General features: G+C 38.9%; 3 protein-coding genes and 1 long non-coding RNA gene across 8 annotated transcripts; 1 reads left to right on the top strand and 3 right to left on the bottom strand.

The window, feature by feature from the left end:
• Positions 1–1,447: 1,447 nt before the first annotated feature.
• Positions 1,448–12,451, bottom strand: LOC107989392 (atrial natriuretic peptide receptor 1-like). Of its 4 annotated transcripts, XM_025061326.1 has the most exons (5): positions 10,923–12,451; positions 6,151–6,279; positions 5,769–5,977; positions 4,023–4,363; positions 1,450–2,267 (listed from the first exon to the last, which is right to left on the bottom strand). In XM_025061326.1, exons 4-5 carry the CDS (start codon positions 4,311–4,313, stop codon positions 1,689–1,691), a joined length of 870 nt encoding a protein of 289 aa, XP_024917094.1. In that variant the 5' UTR covers positions 4,314–4,363; positions 5,769–5,977; positions 6,151–6,279; positions 10,923–12,451; the 3' UTR covers positions 1,450–1,688. The 4 variants fall into 4 exon arrangements, with proteins under 4 accessions (XP_024917097.1, XP_024917095.1, XP_024917094.1 ...); XM_025061327.1 differs by having other exon boundaries at positions 1,449–2,267; positions 5,806–6,279; XM_025061325.1 differs by having other exon boundaries at positions 5,769–6,279.
• On the top strand, positions 6,319–16,648 carry LOC107988073 (uncharacterized). The gene is made up of 6 exons (XR_001760955.2): positions 6,319–7,253; positions 8,133–8,221; positions 10,349–10,548; positions 13,031–13,144; positions 15,090–15,150; positions 16,530–16,648. It is a non-coding gene; the product is annotated as an uncharacterized LOC107988073 (long non-coding RNA).
• Positions 12,947–15,090, bottom strand: rab42b (RAB42, member RAS oncogene family). The gene is made up of 4 exons (XM_008322687.3): positions 14,764–15,090; positions 14,156–14,614; positions 13,482–14,021; positions 12,947–13,437 (listed from the first exon to the last, which is right to left on the bottom strand). Exons 2-3 carry the CDS (start codon positions 14,371–14,373, stop codon positions 13,571–13,573), a joined length of 669 nt encoding a protein of 222 aa, XP_008320909.1. The 5' UTR covers positions 14,374–14,614; positions 14,764–15,090; the 3' UTR covers positions 12,947–13,437; positions 13,482–13,570.
• LOC103387882 (CTP synthase 1) lies at positions 15,348–25,094 on the bottom strand. 2 transcript variants are annotated; one of them, XM_008322685.3, is made up of 18 exons: positions 24,807–25,094; positions 23,652–23,831; positions 22,933–23,103; positions 22,729–22,829; positions 21,801–21,917; positions 21,572–21,655; positions 21,046–21,126; positions 20,434–20,585; positions 19,524–19,656; positions 19,312–19,400; positions 19,033–19,127; positions 18,536–18,598; positions 18,343–18,386; positions 18,152–18,248; positions 18,005–18,060; positions 17,817–17,913; positions 17,597–17,741; positions 16,582–16,657 (listed from the first exon to the last, which is right to left on the bottom strand). In XM_008322685.3, the coding sequence occupies exons 2-18, from the start codon at positions 23,815–23,817 to the stop codon at positions 16,582–16,584; spliced, it is 1,767 nt and encodes a 588-aa protein (XP_008320907.1). In that variant the 5' UTR covers positions 23,818–23,831; positions 24,807–25,094. The 2 variants fall into 2 exon arrangements, with proteins under 2 accessions (XP_024917064.1, XP_008320907.1); XM_025061296.1 differs by lacking the exon at positions 24,807–25,094 and having other exon boundaries at positions 15,348–16,657; positions 23,652–23,817.
• Between the last annotated feature and the right edge of the window lie 351 nt (positions 25,095–25,445).

Below are 25,445 nucleotides of genomic sequence, written 5' to 3'. Positions count from 1 at the left end.
TGTTTTAGGGTATAATCTTGCATTTTATAAAAGATTTTTAGAATTTTTTTAAAAATAAAAGTTTCTGTCAAAATGCCAACTTTTAGTGGCATTTTTTGTCAAAAACTAAAATAAATTGACAAAAAAATCGTGAAAAATCATTTTTCAGAATTTTATATTTTCCTGCATGTTTTTCATAAATGTTAGGGCATTTAGAAAAGATTTTTCTGACAATTTTTTATGTAAAATCTTCTGTCAAAATGTGAAATTTCCATGTCCTTTTTGTCAAAAACTAAAAAGAATTCACAAAAATCATGTAAAATTATTTTTCAGAATTTTATCTCTTCCTGCATGTTTCTCATAAAATTAGGGCATTTAGAAAAGATTTTTAGAATATTTTTGTAATAAACATTTCTGTCAAAATGTGAACTTTTCATCTTTTTTTTGGTCAAAAACTAAAAAGAAATTGACAAAGAATTTTGTAAAATTATTTTTATAAATGTCATATTTTCCTACATGGTTTTGATCAAATAAGAGCATTTAGAGAACATTTAAAAAAAATTTTTTTTTAAATTTTCTGTCAAAATGTAAACTTTTAATGTTATTTTTTTGTCAAAAACTAAAGAAAATTTGACAAAAACTTTTGTAAAACTATTTTTCAAAATGTCATCTTTTCCTGCATGTTTCTCACAAAATAAGGGCATTTAGAGAACATTTTCAGAATTTTTTAAAAATAAAATCATCTGTCAAAATGTGAACTTTGTGTCATTTTTTGTCAAAAAACTAAAAAACATTGACGATAGAACTTTGTAAATGTATTGTTTAAATGTCATCTTTTCCTGTGTTTCTCATAAAATTAGAGGATTAAGAGAACATTTTTAAAATTAGTGTATTTTAGTCTGTTTTAGTCATTTTTAAGAAACTTATTTTTGGAGATTTGTTCAGGAACATATTGGTAGAGTATTTTACTGTGATCAAAAGTTGGCATACCAATAAAGTATATATTTTTTATTTTAACCACAAAAATGGACAAGTATTTTAAAGCAAATTGGTGAATTTTTAGATAAAAACAATTTTTATTTTTTGTCTACACTTTTCGTGTCATTTCTTTGGTCAAATGTTAATAGATTGACGAAAAGTTACTTATTAAATTTGTATCTTTTCCTGGATGTCTCTCATCATATTAGCACACTATTATTCACATTTGAGAATCTGTTTTGTTTTTTTTTAAAAAACTTCTATAATGTTTCTCATGAAATTAGATCATTAGATCAATTCAAAAAAATTTTAGAAAAAACTTTCAGTAAAATCCAAATTTGTGTCATGCGGTCAGAATTTTTGGAATTTTTTTTTTAAGTTTATCTTTTCTGCATGTTTCTCATAAAAAATCTGGGATTTTTTCAGGATTTTTTTGGCAAAATTCTAAAAAAAGAAGAAAAGGATTTAAGATAAAGATAATAAAATGTGTAAATTCATTTCTAATTAAAGCGGTATATTTTTAGAAGACTTTCTTTTATGGGAATAGAGTTGTAAATGTATAAAAAAAAGAGGCTGTAGCATTTTAGTTGACGAAAAGAGATTAAATTCGAATTATGATTAATTCATTTTATTATTATTTATTCAAATGTAAGGTGATCCTAACCTGGTAGCTCATAAAATTCCACCTTTACATTTAAGAAATCATTGTAAAAATAATCTTTAAAATATCCTCAAAATGATCTTGGGATGTCAGACTCAGAAAAACTGTAAAACACATCGTCTGCTTTTAGTTCTGACACACTCACAGACACACACTTGACATTCATTTGCGGCTCTCCGCTGGACTCACCTCTGGCGTCGTTCTGGGTGTCAGCCAGGATCTGTGAGTAGTTGATGGGCAGTTTGTTCTCCTCAAACACTCTGTCCACCAGGGTTATGTTGATGCTCTTCAGCTCTGTGTACAAACCCTCCACGGCAAAGTAACAGGGACGATCATCCACCTTGTTGTCGCTGAACATGAGCATCACATGCTCCCTCCAGCCAAAGTGCTCGCAAATCCTCAGGGCGAACTTCCCCAGCTTCTTGTGGGTAGGGCCTGTGTTGGTGATAGATGGGTAGACGCCGCCATAGAAGGCCACGGCCGGAGCTCCGGCTGTAACCATGGGGACATCCCAGTGGGTGGTGAAGAGACCCACGGGCGAGGAGGTGTAGGAGCAGCCAGGGCCAATAAAGGCCCAGGGGTCAAAGGCCAATTTGAGGTCAACAGCCATGAGCGGGGCGATGGACTCCGAGCAGATACCGTCCTTGTCCTCACTGTTCTTGAAAGCGTAGGTCAGGTGGTGGTTCGGCAGCAGGGTGGGATCGGCGTTGACAGTTTGAACCGCCCGCTCCAGGGCAGGGCCGATGCGAGGCCATGCCCATGGGTATTCTGTGTTGGTCTGAGGTAAAATGATGGCCAGTGTGATGTTCTGCCGCACCCTGCCTTCGTGATGACCTCGGGTTTGACGTCTGTGCGGGTGAGATCGTCCGGCGAGCAGCTGGAGGTCCATTAGGACCAGTAGGGCCAGCAAAAATGTAGAGACCCCCTTCCAAAAGAGCATCCTCCGAGCAGCAAATTCCTCACCTTCACTTTCAGCTGAATTATTTACCCCTGTGAAAAGAAAGAGGAAACTAGCTGAATGTTAGGGGTTCATTCATGTTCGCCAACATGTTTGAGAATAAAATGAATTTATTCTCTAAATTAAGCAAAATATTAAAACATAAAATGAAGTAATTTTGTTTGAAAAACAAATGTGTTGCTAAAGTAAAAGAAAGAAAAAATGTATTGAACTTGTAGATAACAATTCACAGCAAACATTTGAAAGATAACTTATTTTGCCAATATTTTACCAAACAAAATGTAAAAAAGAATGTGTTAAAACACATAACAGCATGCATTTTTTCAATCATCAGATTGTTAATAATTGATTAAGAAAAAATGTTATTGGACCAGTATCAGAGAAAACATGCCAAACCAGTGGCGTAGTATAATTTCTGCCCAGACAATCATGAACCCTTCCCGTTGAAGGCAGAATCTAATAAAAGTACAGCTTCACTTAGTCACAGCTGAATTCACAGCAATAATCTGAGCATCTCTGGACCTGGGTGACCTTCGTTAGTCCAGGTCAGCACAAGTCGTGGGATAAAACCTCCCAAAATCTGCTTCTCTGGCGTTCACAGCTAAGCAGTTTTCATTAGGTAGAGTGATGAAGAGCAGGAGAGGAAACACATGTTCATCCTGTCATAAAAACATCACATACGTCCTGAGAAAAGGATTCTGGGAAATCAAACCTCTGAGCTTTGTGTCCCCTCTGTGAACCACTGAGTCAGGTATCACAAAGCTGAACTTTCCTGAGTCAAATATCTGGACTCTGGATCAGGAACAAATCTGTCCTGAAGCCACTGGACACCTTCAGAAAATGTTCATTGACAAAGATTAGATAAATAGAATAGAATTTCTGTGATATACTATGTATTTGTTTGGTCCATTTTAAAAATCTGTATTATCTACAGGTGTTTCTGGGTCTCGTCTGTAACAATGTTTATGTCTGAAAACTGCTGCTCATTACAATGTAGGCTTCAAGGATCAGTTTTTCTTTTCTGAACAGATCTAGAAAAAAAAAACAGCCTTTCGATTTTTTATTTATTTTTTTGCCTTTCACGTGTAAACAAGTGCAATCTGAGCTCAAACTAAAGAAGCTGGTCTTAGTGTCTAACCCAAGGTTTAAAGGTGAATCTTTAAAAACATTGCAGTCAAATTTGGAACTATAAAATTGTCTCTGCCAACTTCTATGTTTTTGTCAAATAATTGTTTGAAAAATACATCTCTAGGCCACCTGAACTGTTACCCCCGGCACTCATGCCCCCCTCCACCCCCTCCCTCTCTGGTTGATTTGCCCTGCTCCTCTGGTAAAAGCATCTTCTTCTCCCCTCAGACACAAACTCGTACTGAGGTCGATTCTGTTCTCAAATAAAAATCAATATCAGATGTTTGTACCTCAGCGGCTTCCCGCTCTGCTCCTCTCCTCACTGTTCTTGAAAGCGTAGGTCAGGTGGTGGTTCGGCAGCAGGGTGGGATCGGCGTTGACAGTTTGAACCGCCCGCTCCAGGGCAGGGCCGATGCGAGGCCATGCCCATGGGTATTCTGTGTTGGTCTGAGGTAAAATGATGGCCAGTGTGATGTTCTGCCGCGCCCTGCCTTCGTGATGACCTCGGGTTTGACGTCTGTGCGGGTGAGATCGTCCGGCGAGCAGCTGGAGGTCCATTAGGACCAGTAGGGCCAGCAAAAATGTAGAGACCCCCTTCCAAAAGAGCATCCTCCGAGCAGCAAATTCCTCACCTTCACTTTCAGCTGAATTATTTACCCCTGTGAAAAGAAAGAGGAAACTAGCTGAATGTTAGGGGTTCATTCATGTTCGCCAACATGTTTGAGAATAAAATGAATTTATTCTCTAAATTAAGCAAAATATTAAAACATAAAATGAAGTAATTTTGTTTGAAAAACAAATGTGTTGCTAAAGTAAAAGAAAGAAAAAATGTATTGAACTTGTAGATAACAATTCACAGCAAACATTTGAAAGATAACTTATTTTGCCAATATTTTACCAAACAAAATGTAAAAAAGAATGTGTTAAAACACATAACAGCATGCATTTTTTTCAATCATCAGATTGTTAATAATTGATTAAGAAAAAATGTTATTGGACCAGTATCAGAGAAAACATGCCAAACCAGTGGCGTAGTATAATTTCTGCCCAGACAATCATGAACCCTTCCCGTTGAAGGCAGAATCTAATAAAAGTACAGCTTCACTTAGTCACAGCTGAATTCACAGCAATAATCTGAGCATCTCTGGACCTGGGTGACCTTCGTTAGTCCAGGTCAGCACAAGTCGTGGGATAAAACCTCCCAGAATCTGCTTCTCTGGCGTTCACAGCTAAGCAGTTTTCATTAGGTAGAGTGATGAAGAGCAGGAGAGGAAACACATGTTCATCCTGTCATAAAAACATCACATACGTCCTGAGAAAAGGATTCTGGGAAATCAAACCTCTGAGCTTTGTGTCCCCTCTGTGAACCACTGAGTCAGGTATCACAAAGCTGAACTTTCCTGAGTCAAATATCTGGACTCTGGATCAGGAACAAATCTAGATCAGTTTTTCATCTGTCCTGAAGCCACTGGACACCTTCAGAAAATGTTCATTGACAAAGATTAGATAAATAGAATAGAATTTCTGTGATATACTATGTATTTGTTTGGTCCATTTTAAAAATCTGTATTATCTACAGGTGTTTCTGGGTCTCGTCTGTAACAATGTTTATGTCTGAAAACTGCTGCTCATTACAATGTAGGCTTCAAGGATCAGTTTTTCTTTTCTGAACAGATCTAGAAAAAAAAAAACAGCCTTTCGATTTTTTATTTATTTTTTTGCCTTTCACGTGTAAACAACTGCAATCTGAGCTCAAACTAAAGAAGCTGGTCTTAGTGTCTAACCCAAGGTTTAAAGGTGAATCTTTAAAAACATTGCAGTCAAATTTGGAACTATAAAATTGTCTCTGCCAACTTCTATGTTTTTGTCAAATAATTGTTTGAAAAATACATCTCTAGGCCACCTGAACTGTTACCCCCGGCACTCATGCCCCCCTCCACCCCCTCCCTCTCTGGTTGATCTGCCCTGCTCCTCTGGTAAAAGCATCTTCTTCTCCCCTCAGACACAAACTCGTACTGAGGTCGATTCTCTTCTCAAATAAAAATCAATATCAGATGTTTGTACCTCAGCGGCTTCCTGCTCTGCTCCTCATCCTCCTCACCGTCATTGTCTTTCCGTCTGGAGCAACTTCTTCTTCTGCTTTTACACCGCAGGAATCCAAAAATCCATGCCCTGCATCCAACACCAGAACCAGGTCCAAAGGGGGGCAGCAGTGGCTCCAGTCGCAGCTCTCTCTCTCGGCTCCTCTGACCGATCCACCAAAGGCGAGTCCGCTTAAAGCAACCCCGCGGAGAGAGAGAAGAAGAAAAAAAACTTCTAATAAAAGAACACTTCAACAACAACAGCGAGTCCGAGTCTTAAGACCTGGACAGACTCGTGCCACTTACGCGCAAGGTTTGCGCAAAAAGTGTTTTGTTTTTCTTTCTTTCTTTAAGGGAGACCTTACGATCCTGGACCTTGTGCTGCTCCTGGTTCAGAGTCTCGTGCAGGTGAAACTAGAAATGCGTTCCCACAGCTGGAGACAGTTCGCCTGATCTGGCTCCCGGACTCTGTGACCGACTGCGAGTGAGGGAGGCTGGGCAGAGAGAGAGATAGAGACAGAGAGAGAGAGAGAGAGAGGCACAGGGAGGCGGGGGAGAGGAGGACGACAGAGGAAAGGGGAGGAGGAGAGAAGGAAGGGGGGGCACAAGGAGGAAGGAAGGAAGGAAAGAAGAGCAGCACAAACAAACAGAGCCAAATAAAGGTGTTTGTTCAATTTTAAGCAGGTCTGAAGGGCAAATGTATGTGATTTTAATCTTCGTAATGTATAGTTATCATTTGATTTCCGTATTAATTCATTCTTCTAACGTTTTGATACAGTACAGTACGAGTTTTTGTTACATTTTCATAAAATAAATAAACAGTTGGTAAAATACAGAAATGGAAGAAGAATAAAAAAGACAGCACCTACACAAAAAGTCAAACAATTAAAACAAAAGAAAAGGTTGAATTAACTAGATTGGTAAAATAGAAATAGGTGAGTGAGATTTTTCATTAGCTAGCCTGCAATCAGTTAAAAGCAGGAGTTTCCAGAAACTCTCAAGACAAAAAAGACAATATTTAACAATGATTTAAAATAAATCAAATAATATTTAACCTTGAACACCTTTTCTTAAACGTTTATTTGAGGTTTTGTTGCTCTTTGCAGACCTAGTGTTTCAGCTAACCTCTATCGCTGAAACTTTCAATTTAATAATAATTCGTCATAGGAAATCCAACTGTACGGTTATTTATTTTAATTAATAAATAATTTAAATTCAGTTCCAAAACTAAGGGGGCTGAAGTGGAGCAGTGATATAATTATTACCTGACTTAATCTGATTTAATTTGTATGAGAAAATTTGATTCCATACAAACATATTCAGACATACATCTATCTATGCTATCTTGTAATACGGTGTTACGTTTGAATGATAGTGCTGTCATTTCCTACGCACAAATCGGTCATTAAAGTGCTCCTGGAGAAACTGACGGTCAAGCCTGTTAATCTTCTCTCCTCGACAGCAGACGGTAATAAAGTTATACAAGGCTACCATGGCACTAACTTCGCGGCTTAAATATTAAAACCCATGCGGAAAATTTTGACCCAAATGTTAGTTTCAGTGACGCGGCGCTGCTTTTGTAAACTATGAAGTTAAATGTCCGGCCACATTAACTGACGTTAATACATTTGTTTGGCGGGAAGGGTAGCCATTTTCTAATTTATCGTTGATCTTCGGAGAGTGACTTCGTTTCTCGTTTGTACGTCGACTTTTTTCTACTTAAACAAAGTAAAAGTGGCATTGTGTGCTAATTATGCGGCGCAAGTTATCATTTCAATACAGAAACCGAATAATGCGCTATAAGACAACCACCAGGAAAAGGACAAAAATAAGCACGTTTTAATATCTCGGGATGACCTCACACGACAACTAGTTACCTCTGATAAAGGTAAGACAAATGTTCAAAAAGAAAATAACTAAAATATAAAGAAAGGTTAAAGAGAATTGCGTCAAATGTATGATGTCGTTTTAAGACAATTGAGAATTCAAAAAATAAAATTACGAGAGTAAGAAGTACCACATTTATCAGAATAAATTCGCAATGTCAGGAGAAAAAATAATTTTAGGAGAATAAAAGTTTACAACTTTTCTGTTCTCCTTTTACGGTTAATAGCTCAACCACTGAAACAAACGTTTGCTCAACTGATTTTTGGAACAATCGTTTGGAGTCGAAGTAGGTTACCGGAGGCTTATCTCTGCAGTGAACGAACGTGACTCCAGATTTTAAGTACACACAGTGCTATCACCTGTAACGTTGTGTTGTGTTATGAAAAAGAAAGACTCTGCCCTCTCTTTGTGACCTGCCTCTGTGTTAATTGCCCATTGGCATTTGCTTTTATTGATCCAGTGAAGTGGTTGCAGAGGGAAACTGCCAGAAGAGAAGCTGATAATCTCAAGCTGCAACGATGGAAGATAACACAGTCATAAAACCTAATGGTGAGAGCACACAGATGGGGAGGGGCATGCTGAGCAAATTGTCAAACCCAGATCTGTGTGTAGAGCTTACACTACACACAGATCTGGATTTAACAGACAGTGACAGCGAATTTCAAACTGAGGAATTTTTTTTTTATAATTTCTTTTACTGTGTATCATTAAGATGTTTTTTTAACCACTCTGTCTTCACTTTTGCTAACTTTTGGCTTTTAACCACTCGCAGTCTTCACTTTTGCTAAATTTTGGCTTTCTTCTAGGATAACTTTTGTATTACAACTGAAGTCTTTTAAAAAAAAAAAAAATCTTGGCTACTTTTTTAGCTATATTTAGCCCATGTTAAGGTGTATTTTGGGTTGATGTAGAATACATTTAATTTGTTTAACTTTGTTTAGTTCCGTTTACCAGTTGTGTTAGCTTTCAAAGCTTATAATGTATTGCTGATAATAAGTAAAACCCTTGGCTCTAATTATCATTTTTGTTTAGCTAATTAGCAACCTCAGATGTTAATAATTAGCTGCACCCAGCTCCTCTCCTGATAGCCCTCATGTTGATGATATATGAGCCCGTGGATAAACTGTACAGAAAAATACCACATATGGAATTCATTTTTCATTGGCTCGGATCCTTACGACTGTACATAATTTTACTTTTGAATTCATTCAAATCCAGCAGAGAGACCTGTTCAGTCTCTCAGCTCCAGCAGGAGTCAGACTCCTCCTCTGATTCATAGTCACTCTGGTATAGGCAGACAGTGACTGGACTCTGTCAAAGAAAGGGACCCAGCGGGTTTTTATGTGCTAAAGGAACGGCATTAGTTTAGCAGAGCGTGGGAGCATATGGTCATCATAAAAACTCTCCACTGCCACTTATCTGCAATTACACCTCATGGCTGAGCCCTGTGACAAGTGAAGCCGCTACAGGAAAACCAGAGCCTTCTCTCAGCCATCATACACAGTCATTGAATTTTAAATTTATCCTGAGGTTGTGTCCTTCTGCTAATTTAGACTGAGAAATCATTAGCTTTTTTTTTTCTTTTCTTTTCTTTTTTTTTTTGCTGTACTGAAATAATGTTTTTGGGCCTTATTGTTAACTAAAAGTTAGTTTTGTTATAAACCAGCATTACAAACTAAGTTGGAATTATTATTATTATAACTATTATTATACCTACAAGTAATAATAAAATTTTAGTTAACAGTCAAAAGTAAAAGTAAAAAATTAATCATCTTGACCAAATCATTTACCTTTATTTAATGAACAATAAAACTGGCGTTTTGGTTTTATGAAATGTTATTTAGTAAATCTAACCCTTAAAAATTTACGATACAGGAAAATGAGCATGAAAGTTTTATGAGTGTAAACTGTTGAGGATTCGTGTTGGGAAATGAAATCAGTTTCACTAACATGAGCATGAATGTAATACATTACATAACAATGTAATACAACTAAAATGTTAAACTAAAATGTTTGTCCTTATCACTGATACTAAAGAGAACAAGTTTTGTGTGTATTTTTGAAATGCATTTAAAATTTCAAAACACCAGATTGAGTCTAACTTTTTTTTTAATTGATATAATCATTTGGGTTTTTGTTTTTTTTTTCAGGAAATGCTTTTTTTGCTATATAGTAGCGTATATAAAAAAAAAGTAAAAAATTAATCAACTTGACCAAATCATTTACTTTTATTTAATGAACAATAAAACTGTGGCGTTTTGGTTTTATGAAATATTATTTAGTAAATCTAACCCTTAAAAATTTACGATACAGGAAAATGAGCATGAAAGTTTTATGAGTGTAAACTGTTGAGGATTCGTGTTGGGAAATGAAATCAGTTTCACTAACATGAGCATGAATGTAATACATTACATAACAATGTAATACAACTAAAATGTTAAACTAAAATGTTTGTTCTCATCACTGATACTAAAGAGAACAAGTTTTGTGTGTATTTTTGAAATGCATTTAAAATTTCAAAACACCAGATTGAGTCTAACTTTTTTTTTTAATTGATATAATCGTTTGGGTTTTTGGTTTTTTTTCAGGAAATGCTTTTTTTTTTGCTATATAGTAGCGTATATAAGTTCCTTCCAAATTTTGATCTGCATTACTGTGTCTTTGCCTGTGTTTTAGGTGATGATGCGTCAGTGACTATTGAGGGTTCGATTTTAGAGGTTGGTGTTGGCAGTTGCTGTAGTTGTGTTGTCATGGCAGCAGCAACAGCCACGGCAGCTGTGGCCAGGTTATCAACACACGACCAGAGAACCCTGAGTTACTCCAAAACTGCTGCAGTTCCTGATGTTTAGGCAGAGGTGGAGACAGGTGGATGTGAGGTGAGTGATGGCACGAATCGTCATCAGGACAACATTAACAATAAAACAGTATTTCTATAAAATTAAGGATTTTCAAACTTCATTTGGCTCCTCAGATCAGTAGTGTGCACTATTGCTGAATTAAAAAAAAAACCAAAAGGGACACAGGGGAGCTGCTGGTCCACAGCTGCCTCCGGTGGTCAAATTTAAACCCAATGTGGGAAAATTAACTACTACTTTGTCTTTTTAGTAAAAGCCACTGATTTTCTTTTTGAGGTTTGGTGTTTCCTTTTGGAAAATAATGACATAAAGCCATGAACAGACCCGAATATATGGACATGAGCTGATGTACACAGTGTTTCATGAAATGTTATAAACTAGACTTAATAAAGTACCTTAATCGACACCCTTAAATGAACGACAGTGTGTCGAGCTGCCGAGGGATATTCGCACTTGGAGAACAGAGACTCGGCTCCTAGAATATTTGGACTGGTAGTTCTTCTGCTGAATTATTGAGCAGATGCAGTGGGGGGTGGGGCGGAGAGGGATTTCCTCTTCCTGTAGAAATGGCAGCTGTACACAGAGGAGAGGAAGTGGCAGCAGTGCTGCTGATTAAAGATGGATGGATTGCACTGTATATGGAGGGAAGATGGGAAACTGAGCTGAGGATATGAAAACACAAACAGTGAAGCAGAGACCAGAACAGTTCAATTGTCATAAGACATTTTCAAGAAATCATTGCACAGAATATTGTTTTCTGTCCTGCCTTATACTAATGCTTTGTTTGCCTCTGTTTTATGTGTAGCTAACCATGCTTCCAGCAAATACCACATTCTTATTTAATGTATATAAAACTGACCACAGGAGGCAGCAGTGGTCCAGCATCCCCTTTGTCCCAGTGAACAAACAATTACTAATTTCTCTCTGGACTTGTGTGTGACGGAGTTAGTGGTTTACACACATTTGTAGAATTCACTATATCTTTTTTTTAAATGTTGAAGTCAGTTTTTCATCCTGCAGGTTGAGCCTGTTATATAAGTGTTCTAGCAACAGGGGGCGTTGAGTTTTATAGCTGCAGATCAAGGATTTATTGATGAAATTAAATCCTGGTGACAGCTGTGTGCATTGATTTCTGTCTGACTCTTGCCTTGCCTTTCCTTTCCTTTCCTCCTCCTCCAGTCCCCGTAACAAACTGCAGTGTTAGAACAATGTCGGCCTGGTTCTTCAGCACCCCCCGGTCTCATTCATTCTGAGCTCTTGTTCTCACTGACAGCTGCTGAAACACATGAGCATAAAACAATGGCTCCCGTGGGAACAATATGAAGATTTAGAGCTTCATCACCACCACCCGACCTCCACCTGAACACAGCACTAATCTACAAACCACAGCAGTCATGACTTTTATTCTACTAATGCTGAGATGGAGGTGTCAGTCATTCTCCTGGTGTATCGTGGGTCTGTCACTTTTTGGGGTCATTCTTCTTTTTTGAAGACGATCGTTTTTAAACGTCACATTAACTTAAGCCTTAACCGATGGTTGTGATGATGAGACGTGAGGACCATTTTGTGGACGGAGATACAAATACAGTGACGGTGATGATGACAGATGCAGCAATGAAGATGAGAGGGTTACTATCATCAAAATAATATTTAAAATGATGCTGCTGATGATAAATGCGATGATGATGAGGGTGACAATGACAAACCTATGTTGAAGATGAGTGGGATTTACAGCTACTGCTCATCAGCAGAGAAAATGTCAGCTGAGAAATGAACAGCTGATGAGCCGTGACCTCTGACCCTGTGAGAAAACATGATAATCATGTACCGTCAGCTGCTCCATCATCATCATTACTGTGATTGTCCTCTCAAGGATCTTTATCGCCACCGTCACAAACACCATCATCATTGTCTTCTTCATCAGCCTGATCTTTAACAACATCCTCATCATCTTCAGCATCGTCTTCATCATCACAGTCTTGGGTTGAAGCAGAAAAGATATTTCAAAGCAGAAAATAAAGTTTTAACCACAGAATTTAAATTTTTATAAAAACTATAAATATTTTTGTCTTGGGGATTTTGTTCTAAAATTGGTTGTGTTTATACAAAAACACCTGATAAACTGTTACACTTAGGTGGTAAAACTTCTCTTCTGTCTTTGACTCAACCAAATCATAAAGTCTGTCTTTTAAATCCTAAATTATTTAATTTCATATCTCTAAACACAACTGAATTCTAAAGTGAGTTTTACTCATTCAAAATCATCCAAATAAAATCATATTGTTTGTTCTCGCTTAAACCAAAGGTTTGAGTGAGAACAAACAATATCTTTGTTCTCATCAAATACAACAACGCCCCCTGCTGCTCTATATGCTGCCCGTGTACGCATGTAAAATCTGAGTCAAGTCAACTCTATATTCATTTAGTCTTAAAGTTTAATTAATGCCATATAAATGCCATAAAAACTGTTTAACTCAAAGAAATCTTTGTCTTTTTTACTAAGGATGAACCACAGCACTGGGCTGATACTGACTCATCCAGCAGAAAACTTCAGGGGAGGCGGAGGTGTGAGGAACAGCTGCAGGAGAATGACTATTACTGCACGAAAACAGAGAAGGTACGACTGAGTGCTGTGTTTCAAACATCACTGCATTTTTTTAAACTAACTTTGGAGTCGGGGTCTTCTACTCCTTAAGTTTTCTCATTCCAAACAATGCTTAAAGTTACAAAAGTTACTTTTGACCAAAACTAGGCTCTTTGGTCGATTATCGACGGACATCTGAGATGATCTTATGACAGCAGTTATAAACGGTTAGTTCCTGTTTCTATGGCCAAACATGGATTAAATGGAAGCACCCCAGACAATATGAAAATATTAAGAACACTGGATCATCTAACTTGTTAGATTTAAACAATGCTACTTTAATTAACCTTTTTAATCAGGTCCCACTAGTTACAATGCTACTTTAACCTTTTTAATCAGGTCCCACTAGTAAAGGGTTTACCCATTATCCACCACTGTGTGACTGAGACACCCCACAGTTTAACCACAGCACTTTTTTTTGCTCTTGGAGGCTGTGCTCTCTTGACCCAGACTGGGTGTCCTTGAACGCATTGTCTGCAGTGTGGCACACTTAACTCCATCCCAGCCGTCCTGGAGCTCCACCTCTCCACTCAGAAGAGCCTGATAGACTCGCTGAGCAAGAAGTTCAAAGACCGTCTTCACGTTGTGTCCCGTCTTGGCCGAGGCCTCCAAGTAGGGAATCCCTAGCTGCTTGGCCAGTTTCTCCGCCTCCTCCTGGCTCACCACTCTCTCCCCGTACGCCTCCCTGTCACTTTTTTGGCCCACCAGAAGGAACACGACCGTGTGGGGCTGCACTCGCTGGCGCACCTCGTCATGCCATTCTTTCACGTGGTCAAAGGTGTCTCGATTGGTCATGTCGAACACCAGTATGCCACCAACTGAGTTGCGGTAGTAGGAACGGGTAACTGACCTGGAACAATATAAATGAATATAATTAAAAAAAAATATATATATATATAAACATTCAAAATAATAGAAAAGTCTACAGGTGACACAGTGACTGGGTTTGGTTTCATGAGTTTCTCTGATGAACTATGACCTTACCTGAACCTCTCCTGTCCAGCTGTGTCCCAAAACTGCAACTTGACACGAACCCCGGGCTCCACCTCCAGGAAGTGAACATAAAAGTCCACACCCAGTGTCTGGCTGAGGGATTCTGGGAACAGGTCTTCAGTGTAGCGTTTCAACAGAGAAGACTTTCCTACTGTGGAGTCTCCCAGCATGATGATCCTGAACTGGTACTGCCACACGGTCGGGTCCATTTTTCCTTGTTGGGACTTAATTAAAAAGAAAAACTGGAAAGTTATTTTTTTTAAAACCTCTCAGAAATTAAAGTGCGCAGCAAAGACTCTGCCATACTACTGCACCCAGTGTGTACAGTAAATATACAGTAATCCCACTGATCCTTCTAGGCCGGCGTCTCCCATGTCCTGCTGTTCAACCGATCAGTTCAACAATCCACTTCCTGCAGTAGCTCCTCACATCCTTCACAGAAGTTTGTGGCTGCTCCAAAACAAAGACAGAAACCTTTGTAAATCCAACACCAACGATGAAGAGCAACGTCCTGCTCTAATAAAAATTGTTGGTCTCTTCTGCTGCTGTCAGCATGTACAGTAGGTGAGTGCACTCTGGAAGGGTGTGGACAGGTTTACCTGTTGGAACAGGACAGAAGACAAAACACGCAGAACAAGGGCAGGTTCACAGGAAAAGGAAGGACAAAGTTTGGGCAGAGGAGTGGAGGAGGATCAGGAGCAGGATTACTGTATAAGGAGAAGGAAAAACAATACGGAGTAGTAGGCGTTTTCTAGTGGACAACACTTAGTTTCTGAGCCGTTCATGAAACCATAAACCATCCATAAATGATTGTATTTCACTCCTGCTAAAGCTAAACTCCTGTGTTACTGTCATACATCATGTCAGATAAGTTCTGTCCTTTTCTGTTTGATTGTTTTGTAATCACTTCCACTGTCATCCTCAGGTCTTGCACTTCCTGTCTTACTGCGTGCACTCACCTCCCTGGTCCTGCAGTTCCCCCAAAGGTAACCTCACACTGACTAGCAGTCTCATTATCTTTACTTACACTAACATGCTAACGTAGACACAAATGTGTCACATGATAGACCAAAGAATTATCCAGGGCGTAACCCAAGCCTTGCTGCTTGGATTGGCTCCAGCCTCCCTGAAAAGCATTAAAAGGTAGAAGATGAAAATTGGAATAATGATCAAGTCCAGATCATCAGGTGAAACCATTTTTATTGTAACCGCATACATTTCCATTAGACATAAATATAAACATGAATGCAATGAGTTTTAATCCATGGAGTCAAAGTAAAAACAGTGATGAAATCTGGAGGTACTTGAGCAGTTTCCTTACATATGGCTGTAGCTGCTCTGGGATCAGACGAAAGATTCTGTTTCATTATTTAAGCACAGCTGTTGTTTTTTGTACATGAACAACAGGTCGCTCAAAAATGATAGCGGTATATGATGACAGCATCATCGTATTTTCACTTTACATAGCGGACATTAAAAAAGAACGTGCTAAAACTAATGGGGTCACGAATAAAAGCGTACAACACCACAGGTTGTTAGTACGAACAGCCAGAAACATTTAATTATCTTTTAAAAAATTAATAAGAAAAAAAAAATACAGGGAGCCCAATCACATGACCACTGCTGCTCCTGCTTCATTCAGACTCCACATCAGGTCCATAAAGATACAACCAAAATCATGTGGTTGTCAAACAAGAGTATTTTGACCCTGAGAGTTAAAACAACATTCATGACGTAAATGTCTGTGTTGAGTGGACAGAACCATGAAGACAGTGCTTCTGAACACTGAGCCACACCATCACCCTGTACAGCCTGGTTTGGAGCAGCTTGGTCTCAAAACACTGAAGATTTTATAGGACACTTTTCTGATGCAGACACAGAATATTTTTTCCACCTGTACATGGTTCACATAGTCAACAGTCTCCAGCTGTTGCAGTACCAGAGTCACCATGAACCCAACGAGTCCAAGTATAGGGATAAAAGTGATTGACTACATGTATTAAAAACACTGAGGACATGCAAGAGTGAGTCTTCAGCTCAGTGTCTTAGATGTCAAAGAAAATGTACAATGCTTGACTTAAAAAAAAAATTAACAAACTACATGGAAACAGACTTCTTTCTTTGATTCAGTATCTAACCAGACATGAATGTTGTGTATTTATCTATACATGTCAATTTCCCACTCAGTGTCAGAGAAGCTTCTGTCAGTTTGCACACAACTTTAACAACTGTCTGTAATAATTTCTACATCGGCTCTAAAGAACCAGAAGTGACACACAAAGCACCTCGTAATATTTCTGTATATAGATAAAAAAAAAAACTAAATAAAATTACCTCATTAATGTGTGTTTTGTTTTTAAATCAGGTTGATGCGTCACCAAAACTAGGCTCCTGGGTGTTGGACCCACACGCTGCAGCTACAGAGAGGGGAACCTCAGCTCTGAAATGTCAGCTTCAGGAGAGCTGCTGCCACTGCGGTCGCTGTAGGTATCTCTGAAATGGGTTAAAACAAAAGAGGACAAATTAAAACAATTCTAGAAATTGTTAACGTTTTAATTTAGATTAAAATGATTACAATCACAAAAAAAAAGTCAGCTGTAGCACACACTTCAGCCTGTAAGAGGCACTAATGTACCTTAAGTTTATTTACAAGCCAGACAAAACTTTCACATCTGTCTGACATGACACGTGTGACTTCAAGATTTTATTACTTTTATTATCACCTTTTAACATTTAAGTCACTGTACTGTGTATAATATTAGTGATAGTCAAGAAACGTTTTTTTTTTTTTATACTGTGTATTATATTAGTGATAATCAAGAAATGTTTTTTTTTTTTAACTTTTCCCTTTATGTGTCATTATCTCTAGGCCCAGGCTCCATCACTGCACCAACTGTGCCTTGTCACTGTCAGCTGGGTGAGTGATGGCAACGACAACGTGACAAAAACGTCAAGTGCGTCAGGGAACAACAACAGAAGTGCAGATGTGTGACAGTAAGTACAGTTATCTGGTTCAACCACATTACTGTATGAAGGAAGTTCACAGACAGGCAACCAAACCAGGCTGTCAAGTATGAAGTATTATTAAGTATTACTATAGAACACTCATTACAAAGACACTCTTGAGGAGGAGATTAGGATTAAAGCTGTAAACCCACTAACACCATGTATTTAAAACAAATTAGTCAATTTTTAACATGTCCCAACTGGACAGTCCAGAAGTCTGATGTTTAGACTGATTGAAAAAAAAACTGATTTGTTCTGATTCTTTACAACTGCTTAAAATATTTAGAAAAGAAAAACAAACATCAAATCAGGGAGGAGAATCAAAACAGTTACTCAAGCCAAGAACCATTGATGAAAGGCCTCAGGCTTTTCTTTAGAAGAACAGAAACTAACATGATTCACACTGTGGTTTCAGCTCAGTCTTACCGCGGAGACAGACGACAGCCTTTGGACAAGAAGCTCTGGAGTTTTCCTGCAGCAGCCAGGAGGAGACCAAAGTATGGAGGAGAAGGTTTGATGGGTCTAGAGGTGAACTCTGGATGATACTGCACTCCAACAAAGTAACTGTGTCCTGCAGATGTGCACACACACACGTTAGTATTCCTGATGATGTATGGTATAATTATAGGATATTATCAACACTTACCCTCCAGTTCAATGATCTCCATTCTCTCTCCTTCTACATCCTGACCAACAAACTTCAGACCCTTGGATTCAAAGTGATGCTTGAACTCAGTATTCACCTGTGAAGATGATTTAATAGTAAAAAAATCAAAAATGATTCAGCGATTTCAGCCACTGATTTAGAACATTAAAACCTTGTTTTGTCTCTACCTCAAATCTGTGTCGATGTCTCTCGTCAACATACTCCACGTCTCCATACAACTTCTCTGTAAAAAAAAAATAGAACAAATAAAAACAGTTGAACACTTGCTTCTTGTGATGTCACTAATTCTCCACTAGGTGACCAAGGGTACTCACTGAGCACACTGTTGTCATTTTTAAATATAGTCCTTCTCTTCCCCAGCCTCATGGTCCCACCCATCTGTCCTGGGTTATGCTCAGGCATGTCAATCACCTGCCGAGCACAGGGAGAAACGTTAGAACAGTTCTCTTCTACAGCCACAGAACTACTGGTACTGTTGGAACACAGGACCAGAACCAGTACCTACCACAGGGTGTAGTGAATCAGGGTTGAACTCTGTGGAGTTCGCATCTGTGAGGACAAGAAGTGAAGACATCTTCAGTCAGAACACAGTATGTATATGTATATATGTATGTATATATACATATATATATGTGTATATATATATATATATATTTTTTTTTTTTTTAATTGATGTTCATGGACCAGTTGTCACATACCATCCCACTGTAGAACATTCCGTGCAAACTCACACACCGCCAGCTGCATGCCCAGACAAACACCTGTAGAGACAGGAGCACAGAGGTTTATTTAGAATTAGAGCCAATTAAAAAAGTGAATAAAAACTGTAATAAATCATTATTCTCACCATAAATGGAAAAAATAAAACTAAACAGAAGCAGAAGTTATGGCTACTTTTTCCTCTTTAAAACTAAACTGCAGAAGTTATGGCTACTTTTTCCTCTGAGTTTTATGTAAAACTGCTGTGTCCCTTACCGCCCTCTGGTGGTTTTAAATTGAACTGAACTCAATGAAAGTGTTCTGGATCTGTTGGTTCTCCTGTCTAAACTTAAACTAGACTAAAGGCCTACAGTTACAGAAGACTTTACTGATGCTTTTTTTCTTCTTAATGTAATGATTAGGTCACAGCTCATAGTTAACAAATAAAAATGTGATTCTTCTGTGATCAGTTTATCTGTGAACTGAACAACATTACCTAGAAAAGGGGCTCTGGGCTTCCTGGCCCAGTTGATGGCCAGCATCTTCCCCTCTGTTCCCCTCACACCAAACCCTCCAGGTACCAACACCCCCCTATAAGAAGAAGAGAAGTGTATCATTATTCAATTAATATTTTAATTACATTAATTATCAGTAAGAAAATAGTTTCATTTTGAAAGATCAGAATTTACAAATTCTTATTAACAACTGTGGCCTGACAAGTGTCCTCTCAGTCAAATGGTACACAGTACTACAGTATATTCTTGGTGGTACTCACTCAGCACTGCAGAGTTTCTGCCAGGCCTCGTGGTACTTCACTGGTTCTTCTTGCAGCATGGCGGGCTCCAGGTCGGCAGAGTCGATGTACTGTTACAACAACAGAGATCAGTCAACGCCGCCCTCTGCTGGTACACCGATGTACTACACTTTCAGTCAAGATTAAAGTGTTAATGCCGAAATGTCATTGACACAAATGACTCGTCTTCATACCCTGACTTCCAGCTTGTGGTTAACTGCCAGGGCTGAGTGCTCCAGGGCTTTGACCACGGAGGTGTAGGAGTCGGACAGCTTGGTGTACTTCCCTACCAGAGCAATAGAAACTTTCTCCAAAAGACGATCGGACCTGAGGAGGAATACAAAGGAGGAGACAAAACTGTCAGGGTTCAGTATTTAGTCATAAATATAGTTTTACTATAATTATCAGGTACCAGAGTTTTTCTATCTTAGACTGACTGATCGATTCAACAACTGAGGAGATCAAACCAAGACAGCAGGTTCCACACCAATGACAGAGACATTGGCTCTGGGCCAAAGCGTATCTGAAAAAATAAGTTTTCTAAAAAATTTCAGAAAAATTTTTTTTTTCAGAAAATTGATTTTTCCAGAAAAAATTTTTTTTTTCAAACATTTTTTCAGAACATTTTTTTTTCAGAAGTTTTTTCTAAAAAAAAATGTTTTTTCAGAAAAAAAATTCTGAAATTTTTTTTTCAGAAAAAAGATTCTGAAAAAAAATGTTCTGAAAAAAAGTCTAAAATTTTCTTCTGAAAAAAAATTTTTTTTCTAATGTTCTGGTAAAAAAAAAATTTCTAAAAACTTTTTTCAAAATAATTTTCTAAAAAAATAAAAAATAATAAAATTGTCTTGGTACCAGAATTCAGAAGAATGTTCATGATCATTATCTCACTACAGAACCAACATCTGACCCACTGGTCTCAGTCCAGGTAAAACTGAATCTTGGGAGAGTTGAAGAAACAGTACCAGTGCTTCAAACAAGTACTACGCGATCGCCTGCTTCACCTTGCCTCACCATCTCTGTTCTTTTTGTTTGTTTCACAGGAAGTGCCATGGAATTGCACTAGTGATTTTTAACAAAGATGGAAATTATTTAAATCCTTCTGACCTGTCAGCCATCTCCTTCCACTTGGTCAGCATCTTTCTGGGCCTCATGTCGGCCGGCAGGTTCAGTCTCTGGCAGAAGTAGCTGACGACGCCCTGTTCGTCCAACAACAGAGGAACTCTGTAGACTGTGGACACATCTTGGACACACACCACCTGTGAAGAACCACAGATGTGTTACTGCAACTCCAGCACGTTCACACATCAGACCAGCAGAGGAAACACTAGCAGTCATAATCAGAGAATTATTTACAAATTAAAAGATGAAGTTTTCAGGCTGGTGATAAAATATAAAAATATATATATAACAAACAAGCACACTCCATGGAGACAAACCAGGAGTTTAGAGCTGGGAATCAAACCAATGACCTGCTTTCTGTAAGGCAAATGCATGAACCAAACCTGCCAACATTTATCACTGAATAATGAGGACGTAAACACAAAGTAAACAGTACTAGATGTTTTCATTAGTTCTAGTTCTCATCATCAGAGGATCTGCTGTTGACTTGCTCTCCACAGCGCCCTCTGCTGGTTCAGATGGACTATGTAACTCCAGACAGTCAGTCAGAGCTTTACTACTGCTGATCAGAGTATTTGCTCGGCTGCAGTACTTCACCTGTGTTGGTTCTACGTGACAGAACATGGAGATCTTCTCCTTGACAGAGTTTTCCAGTGGTGTCGCACAACGACACATCACCTGTAAAAACATGGAGGTCATTATCAACACTTTGCATTAACATTCCATACTAAACATGTTATATTTATAGTTATATTTATCTCTTTTTTTAATTTAACTTTGACAGGAAGATGTAAAACAAGTGGAATGTTTATGGTGGAACTGTCGGAAGTGAAGAGACTGAGAAGGAAAAGTCTGTGAACACTGAAGGTAATGAGGGGCCTGGAGCACAGACTGGAGCTGCACTGACACGTGACATGTAGGAGGACAAACACGAGGGCCGCAGGCCAAGGCCTGACAGGTTTGATAGGTTCAATAAATCAACACAGAGTGAAGACAACTGCTGTCGACTTCCAAATACTTAACATATTAGTTAAAAGTTCAGATCCATGAACCAACACGACGGAGAGATCAAAGAAACCCCGGTCAGGTCTGGGAGATTTCAAGGACTTCAAATCCAACTCACCAGGTCTGGAGACAGGCCCAGTCCTCTCAGCTCCCTGACACTGTTCTGGGTCGGTTTGGTTTTCTGCTCTCCTGTGGTACTGGGCTGAGGAAACCAAGACCACAACAGTTTTAGTCATTTATTATTCTAGAAATTCACTTTCACAAAACTGTAAATAAATAAAATATTCATGAAAATAATAATAAAAAAAAAAAAAGAAGTTAAATGTCGTGGTTTTTTTACTTTTTACCTGAGGGACCAGGCTGACGTGGATGTTGCAGAAGTTCTCCCTCTTCACCTTGAACTGAAACTGTCTGAAGGCCTCGATGAAGGGCATGCTCTCGATGTCCCCCACTGTCCCCCCCAGCTGTTGACACAAAACATCAGCTTCATTAATTAATTGGAAAAAACATCTAATTAGGTCAAAGATCAAGAAAGAACAGAGGAAGAAAACTCAGAGAAGTTAAAGTTTGATGAAGGAAACGTGCGCTGAACAAGCTCTACAGTTACCATGGTGACAGAGGCAGCCATTAGAGGGCGGGGTCGGCCCTTAGAAACACATTTCATAAAAATTTAAACATTTTTTTTTCTCCACACAGACTTTGTAGAACAACTTCAGAGGAGGAAAAAAATAACCGGTTTTGGTTCTCAGACACTTTCATGATGTGACAGTGAGAGCAGCATGTCATGAGCTGCACACAGACCATAACTCTGTCTCTGTCACTCCCTCTCTCTCTCTCTCACACACACACACTCTCTGAAGTGTGTATAAAGAATTTTTTTGCTGTAGGAAACTTTTGTTGTCATCTGACAGCTGGAATGTTGGAGAAGAAACTAACTTATGATTTACATCACTACAGAGATGAGCTGGGTGGAGTTAGCTCCCTGAGCCACTGTCTCCCTCTAGTGGTCTTTTCTTTTCATTTAAGGCCTTGACAACGACTGAGGGTAGTTTTTTTTTTAAACTTTTGTTGTCTGTAACCAAGAGCAACACAAGAGGAAGTTTTTGACTGGTGAAAAAAACAAAAAACAGCTCCTACTCTGCTAATGTTTGCCACCAGCAGAAGGAGCACAACCAGCAGAACCAGGTTTTTCTATTTGCTCAGGTGTTTAAATTATTACTGTGGTAGAATTTCACAAACATCACGACCAACAGTCAGTCAATAAAACAGTCGTACCTCTATGACACAGACTTGAGGCTCGGCCTCGTCCTCATCCACTGAGATCTTGGCCTGCTTCACCACCCACTCCTGAATGGCATCTGTGATGTGTGGCACCACTGAAACAGACATAACGAAAAAAAAAAGAAAAAATTTAAAAAAAAAAAGGTACATTTCCCTCTAAAACAAAAATGTCATCCAAACGTCCAATCAGGGCCTAACCTTGGACGGTCTTGCCAAGGTAGTCCCCCCTCCTCTCCTTGTTAATCACTGACTGGTAGATCTTCCCGGTGGTCAGGTTGTTGTCTCTGGTGAGTCTGATGTCCAGGAAACGCTCATAATTTCCCAGGTCCAGATCCACTTCACCGCCATCGTCCAGAACAAACACCTCACCTGAAAAGAAAAAAAACGGAACAAAAACCACGGTCACACTGACGGCCTTGACCAAAGTCCCAGACACCTGGGCACACGTGGAACCAGTGTTTAGTTACTATTTTTATCGGGGTCGTAGTCAATGCTAATCAGTGTTACATTCAAACTGAACAGGATTTAGAGAGGAAGTTAAAATAGTATTAAAATTACAACAAGAGAAGGTAAAAAAGAAAAGAAATCTTCAGTTTCAAATAACATCTAAAAAAACCAACAGGAAGAGCTGATAATTATCACCTGCAGCAGCTTCTCATTAAACTGTCAAACCTATGGAAATGGGAGTGAAATGTTGACAAACTTGAACCTGAACCAAGAGCTACAGCTGAAGCAGCTGTTGTCGCCACACTCGCAAATTCTTAGAAAACCAGACCCTGCTGTCAGTCAGGTTTTTTTAAAAAAACCAAAGACAAGAAAGGTCATTTACCCCAACATTTACAGTCTTGGCGGTCAGGCCGAAATAGGAAATACTTTCAGTTTCATTTTAGAAAACAAAAAAAACTCCCTTCACTCACCGTGCTCATATGGAGAGAAGGTTCCAGCATCAATGTTGATGTAGGGGTCTATTTTGATGGCCGTCACGTGGAGGCCACAGGATTTGAGAATGGTTCCCACACTACTGGCAATGATGCCTTTACCAATACCAGAAATGACTCCACCTGTGACCAGGATGTACTTCATAGCGGCGGTGAGAGCTGAAAACAACAACAACATTTAGGAGTTAAAAAAAAGAAAATTGTTGCTTCAGACTCCCATGATCAGACACATGGAAACACGAGCCACATTCTCTGGCTGTGTCAAGTTTCCACTCACACACAGACACAAACCTCTTATGCATTTCGTAAATCTTCCTGATGTTTGAAGTAAATTATTACCTCGACAAACGTTTTACATTATTATTATTTAACACCCTGAACATCCTGTTGGTTTCAGACCAGACCAGTCCAACTGTCCCGGTTTAAATTCTAGAGTCGACTTTAACCAGAAAATCTACTGTGGTTTGAAACAGCGACATTATATTGAAGCAAACTTCATTAACTCTGTGTCGAAATATCGTAAAACACTTTACTCACTCCACGTGTCCGTGGTTCAGGAAATAAACAGTACCAGGTGCAGCACAGTGAGAACGGTTTGTTCGGTACGAAGTCGAAATGTAAAAAAACACAACAACATTAAGAAAATATGGAGTTAACTCCCGCCTTGTTCAAATCTGAGATATTATTTTTTTTCTTGTTTACGTCGCCGATGGCGGGAAGATTGAAGGGCGCAAAAAAACCAGGAAGTGGTTTGGGGAATGCCTTAAATACTACAGTACAACTCAAATACTCCTGTGTAGTGTTTACACATGTATTTACTTCACGAAAGCACCGCCGTTTTAGTATTTTAGACTTGTATATTTTAAATTTCAGGTTAAACACACATATTGTCTTTTATATATATATATATAACACTGTGAAACTAAAACCAATAAATGGCTACATCTGTGCGTCAGTACACGTGTACTACACGTGTACTGACGCATCTCTGAGCTCAGTGTGTTAGTCCTCAGTATTGTTCACTTCACATCAGTTGAATTCCATACAGAAATAGTGCTTACGCCACTCACTTTTCACCTGTTAGTTTGTCTTACGTTACACGTGCGATACAAGAATTCGGTTAAAAAAACTTACGTTTCGTAGAGGCTGCAAACGAACTGACGTCTGAACGTTAACTGTCGGGGGTTTGTAGGAACTCTGGTGAATACAGCATCCACCTCACGGTCCCTGGAGTTCCAGCAACAGCTCCACGCACGTGCGGCTAACTGTGACCGTAGCGTTCATCGGAGCCGTTTCCGCTCCGTACCTCGTCGTTTCCGCTGCCTCGCTGCTACTTCTTCTCGATCGGTTTTTTCCTGCAGCTCAAACGACGAGTTGCGTTTTGCTGCCCCCGCCGCCGCGCAGTTTTACTCCGGTACTGCAGGTAAAAACGTTGGCTTTCCTGTGAAGACAATTTAAAGGAAAACGAACGTTGTAACATTCTGTGTGTTATGTTTGGGTAGCTACAGCAATAAATAATATATAATATAATATAATATATCAATTCCCTATGTAAAGTTAGTCTAATTCTTTTCTTCCATCGACATCTGGAGTTTCAAGATTTGAAGCGTAGATGGAGGCTCTTCTCGGGAGCTGTATTTTTCGGTTTTACCACAAGATGGCAGTAGAGCTGTGTAGAATAAATAACTCACTGTACCTGAGCTTAAAATGAGCATTTAACATGCAGCTCTTTACTCACAAGTAATAGTACAGATCATTCCATTTCCTGGTTTG

Source organism: Cynoglossus semilaevis, chromosome 13 (genome assembly GCF_000523025.1).
Source record: "Cynoglossus semilaevis isolate Cse_v1.0 chromosome 13, Cse_v1.0, whole genome shotgun sequence".
Lineage (NCBI taxonomy): Eukaryota > Metazoa > Chordata > Actinopteri > Pleuronectiformes > Cynoglossidae > Cynoglossus > Cynoglossus semilaevis.
This window is presented reverse-complemented; position numbering and strand designations above follow the sequence as displayed.

Coding starts and splice junctions, on each gene's coding strand:
- LOC107989392 (XM_025061327.1), bottom strand. CDS start 4,313: ATGCTCTTTTGGAAGGGGGTCTCTACATTTTTGCTGGCCCTACTGGTC. Junction 2,268..4,022: donor ACGCTTTCAAGAACAGTGAG/GAGAGGAGCAGA, acceptor AAGAACAGTGAG/GACAAGGACGGTATCTGCTC.
- rab42b (XM_008322687.3), bottom strand. CDS start 14,373: ATGGACCCGACCGTGTGGCAGTACCAGTTCAGGATCATCATGCTGGGA. Junction 14,022..14,155: donor GCTGGACAGGAGAGGTTCAG/GTAAGGTCATAG, acceptor ATATTGTTCCAG/GTCAGTTACCCGTTCCTACT.
- LOC103387882 (XM_008322685.3), bottom strand. CDS start 23,817: ATGAAGTACATCCTGGTCACAGGTGGAGTCATTTCTGGTATTGGTAAA. Junction 22,830..22,932: donor CCTTGGCAAGACCGTCCAAG/GTTAGGCCCTGA, acceptor TGTCTGTTTCAG/TGGTGCCACACATCACAGAT. Junction 16,658..17,596: donor GGCTGTCGTCTGTCTCCGCG/GTAAGACTGAGC, acceptor AACCCATTTCAG/AGATACCTACAGCGACCGCA.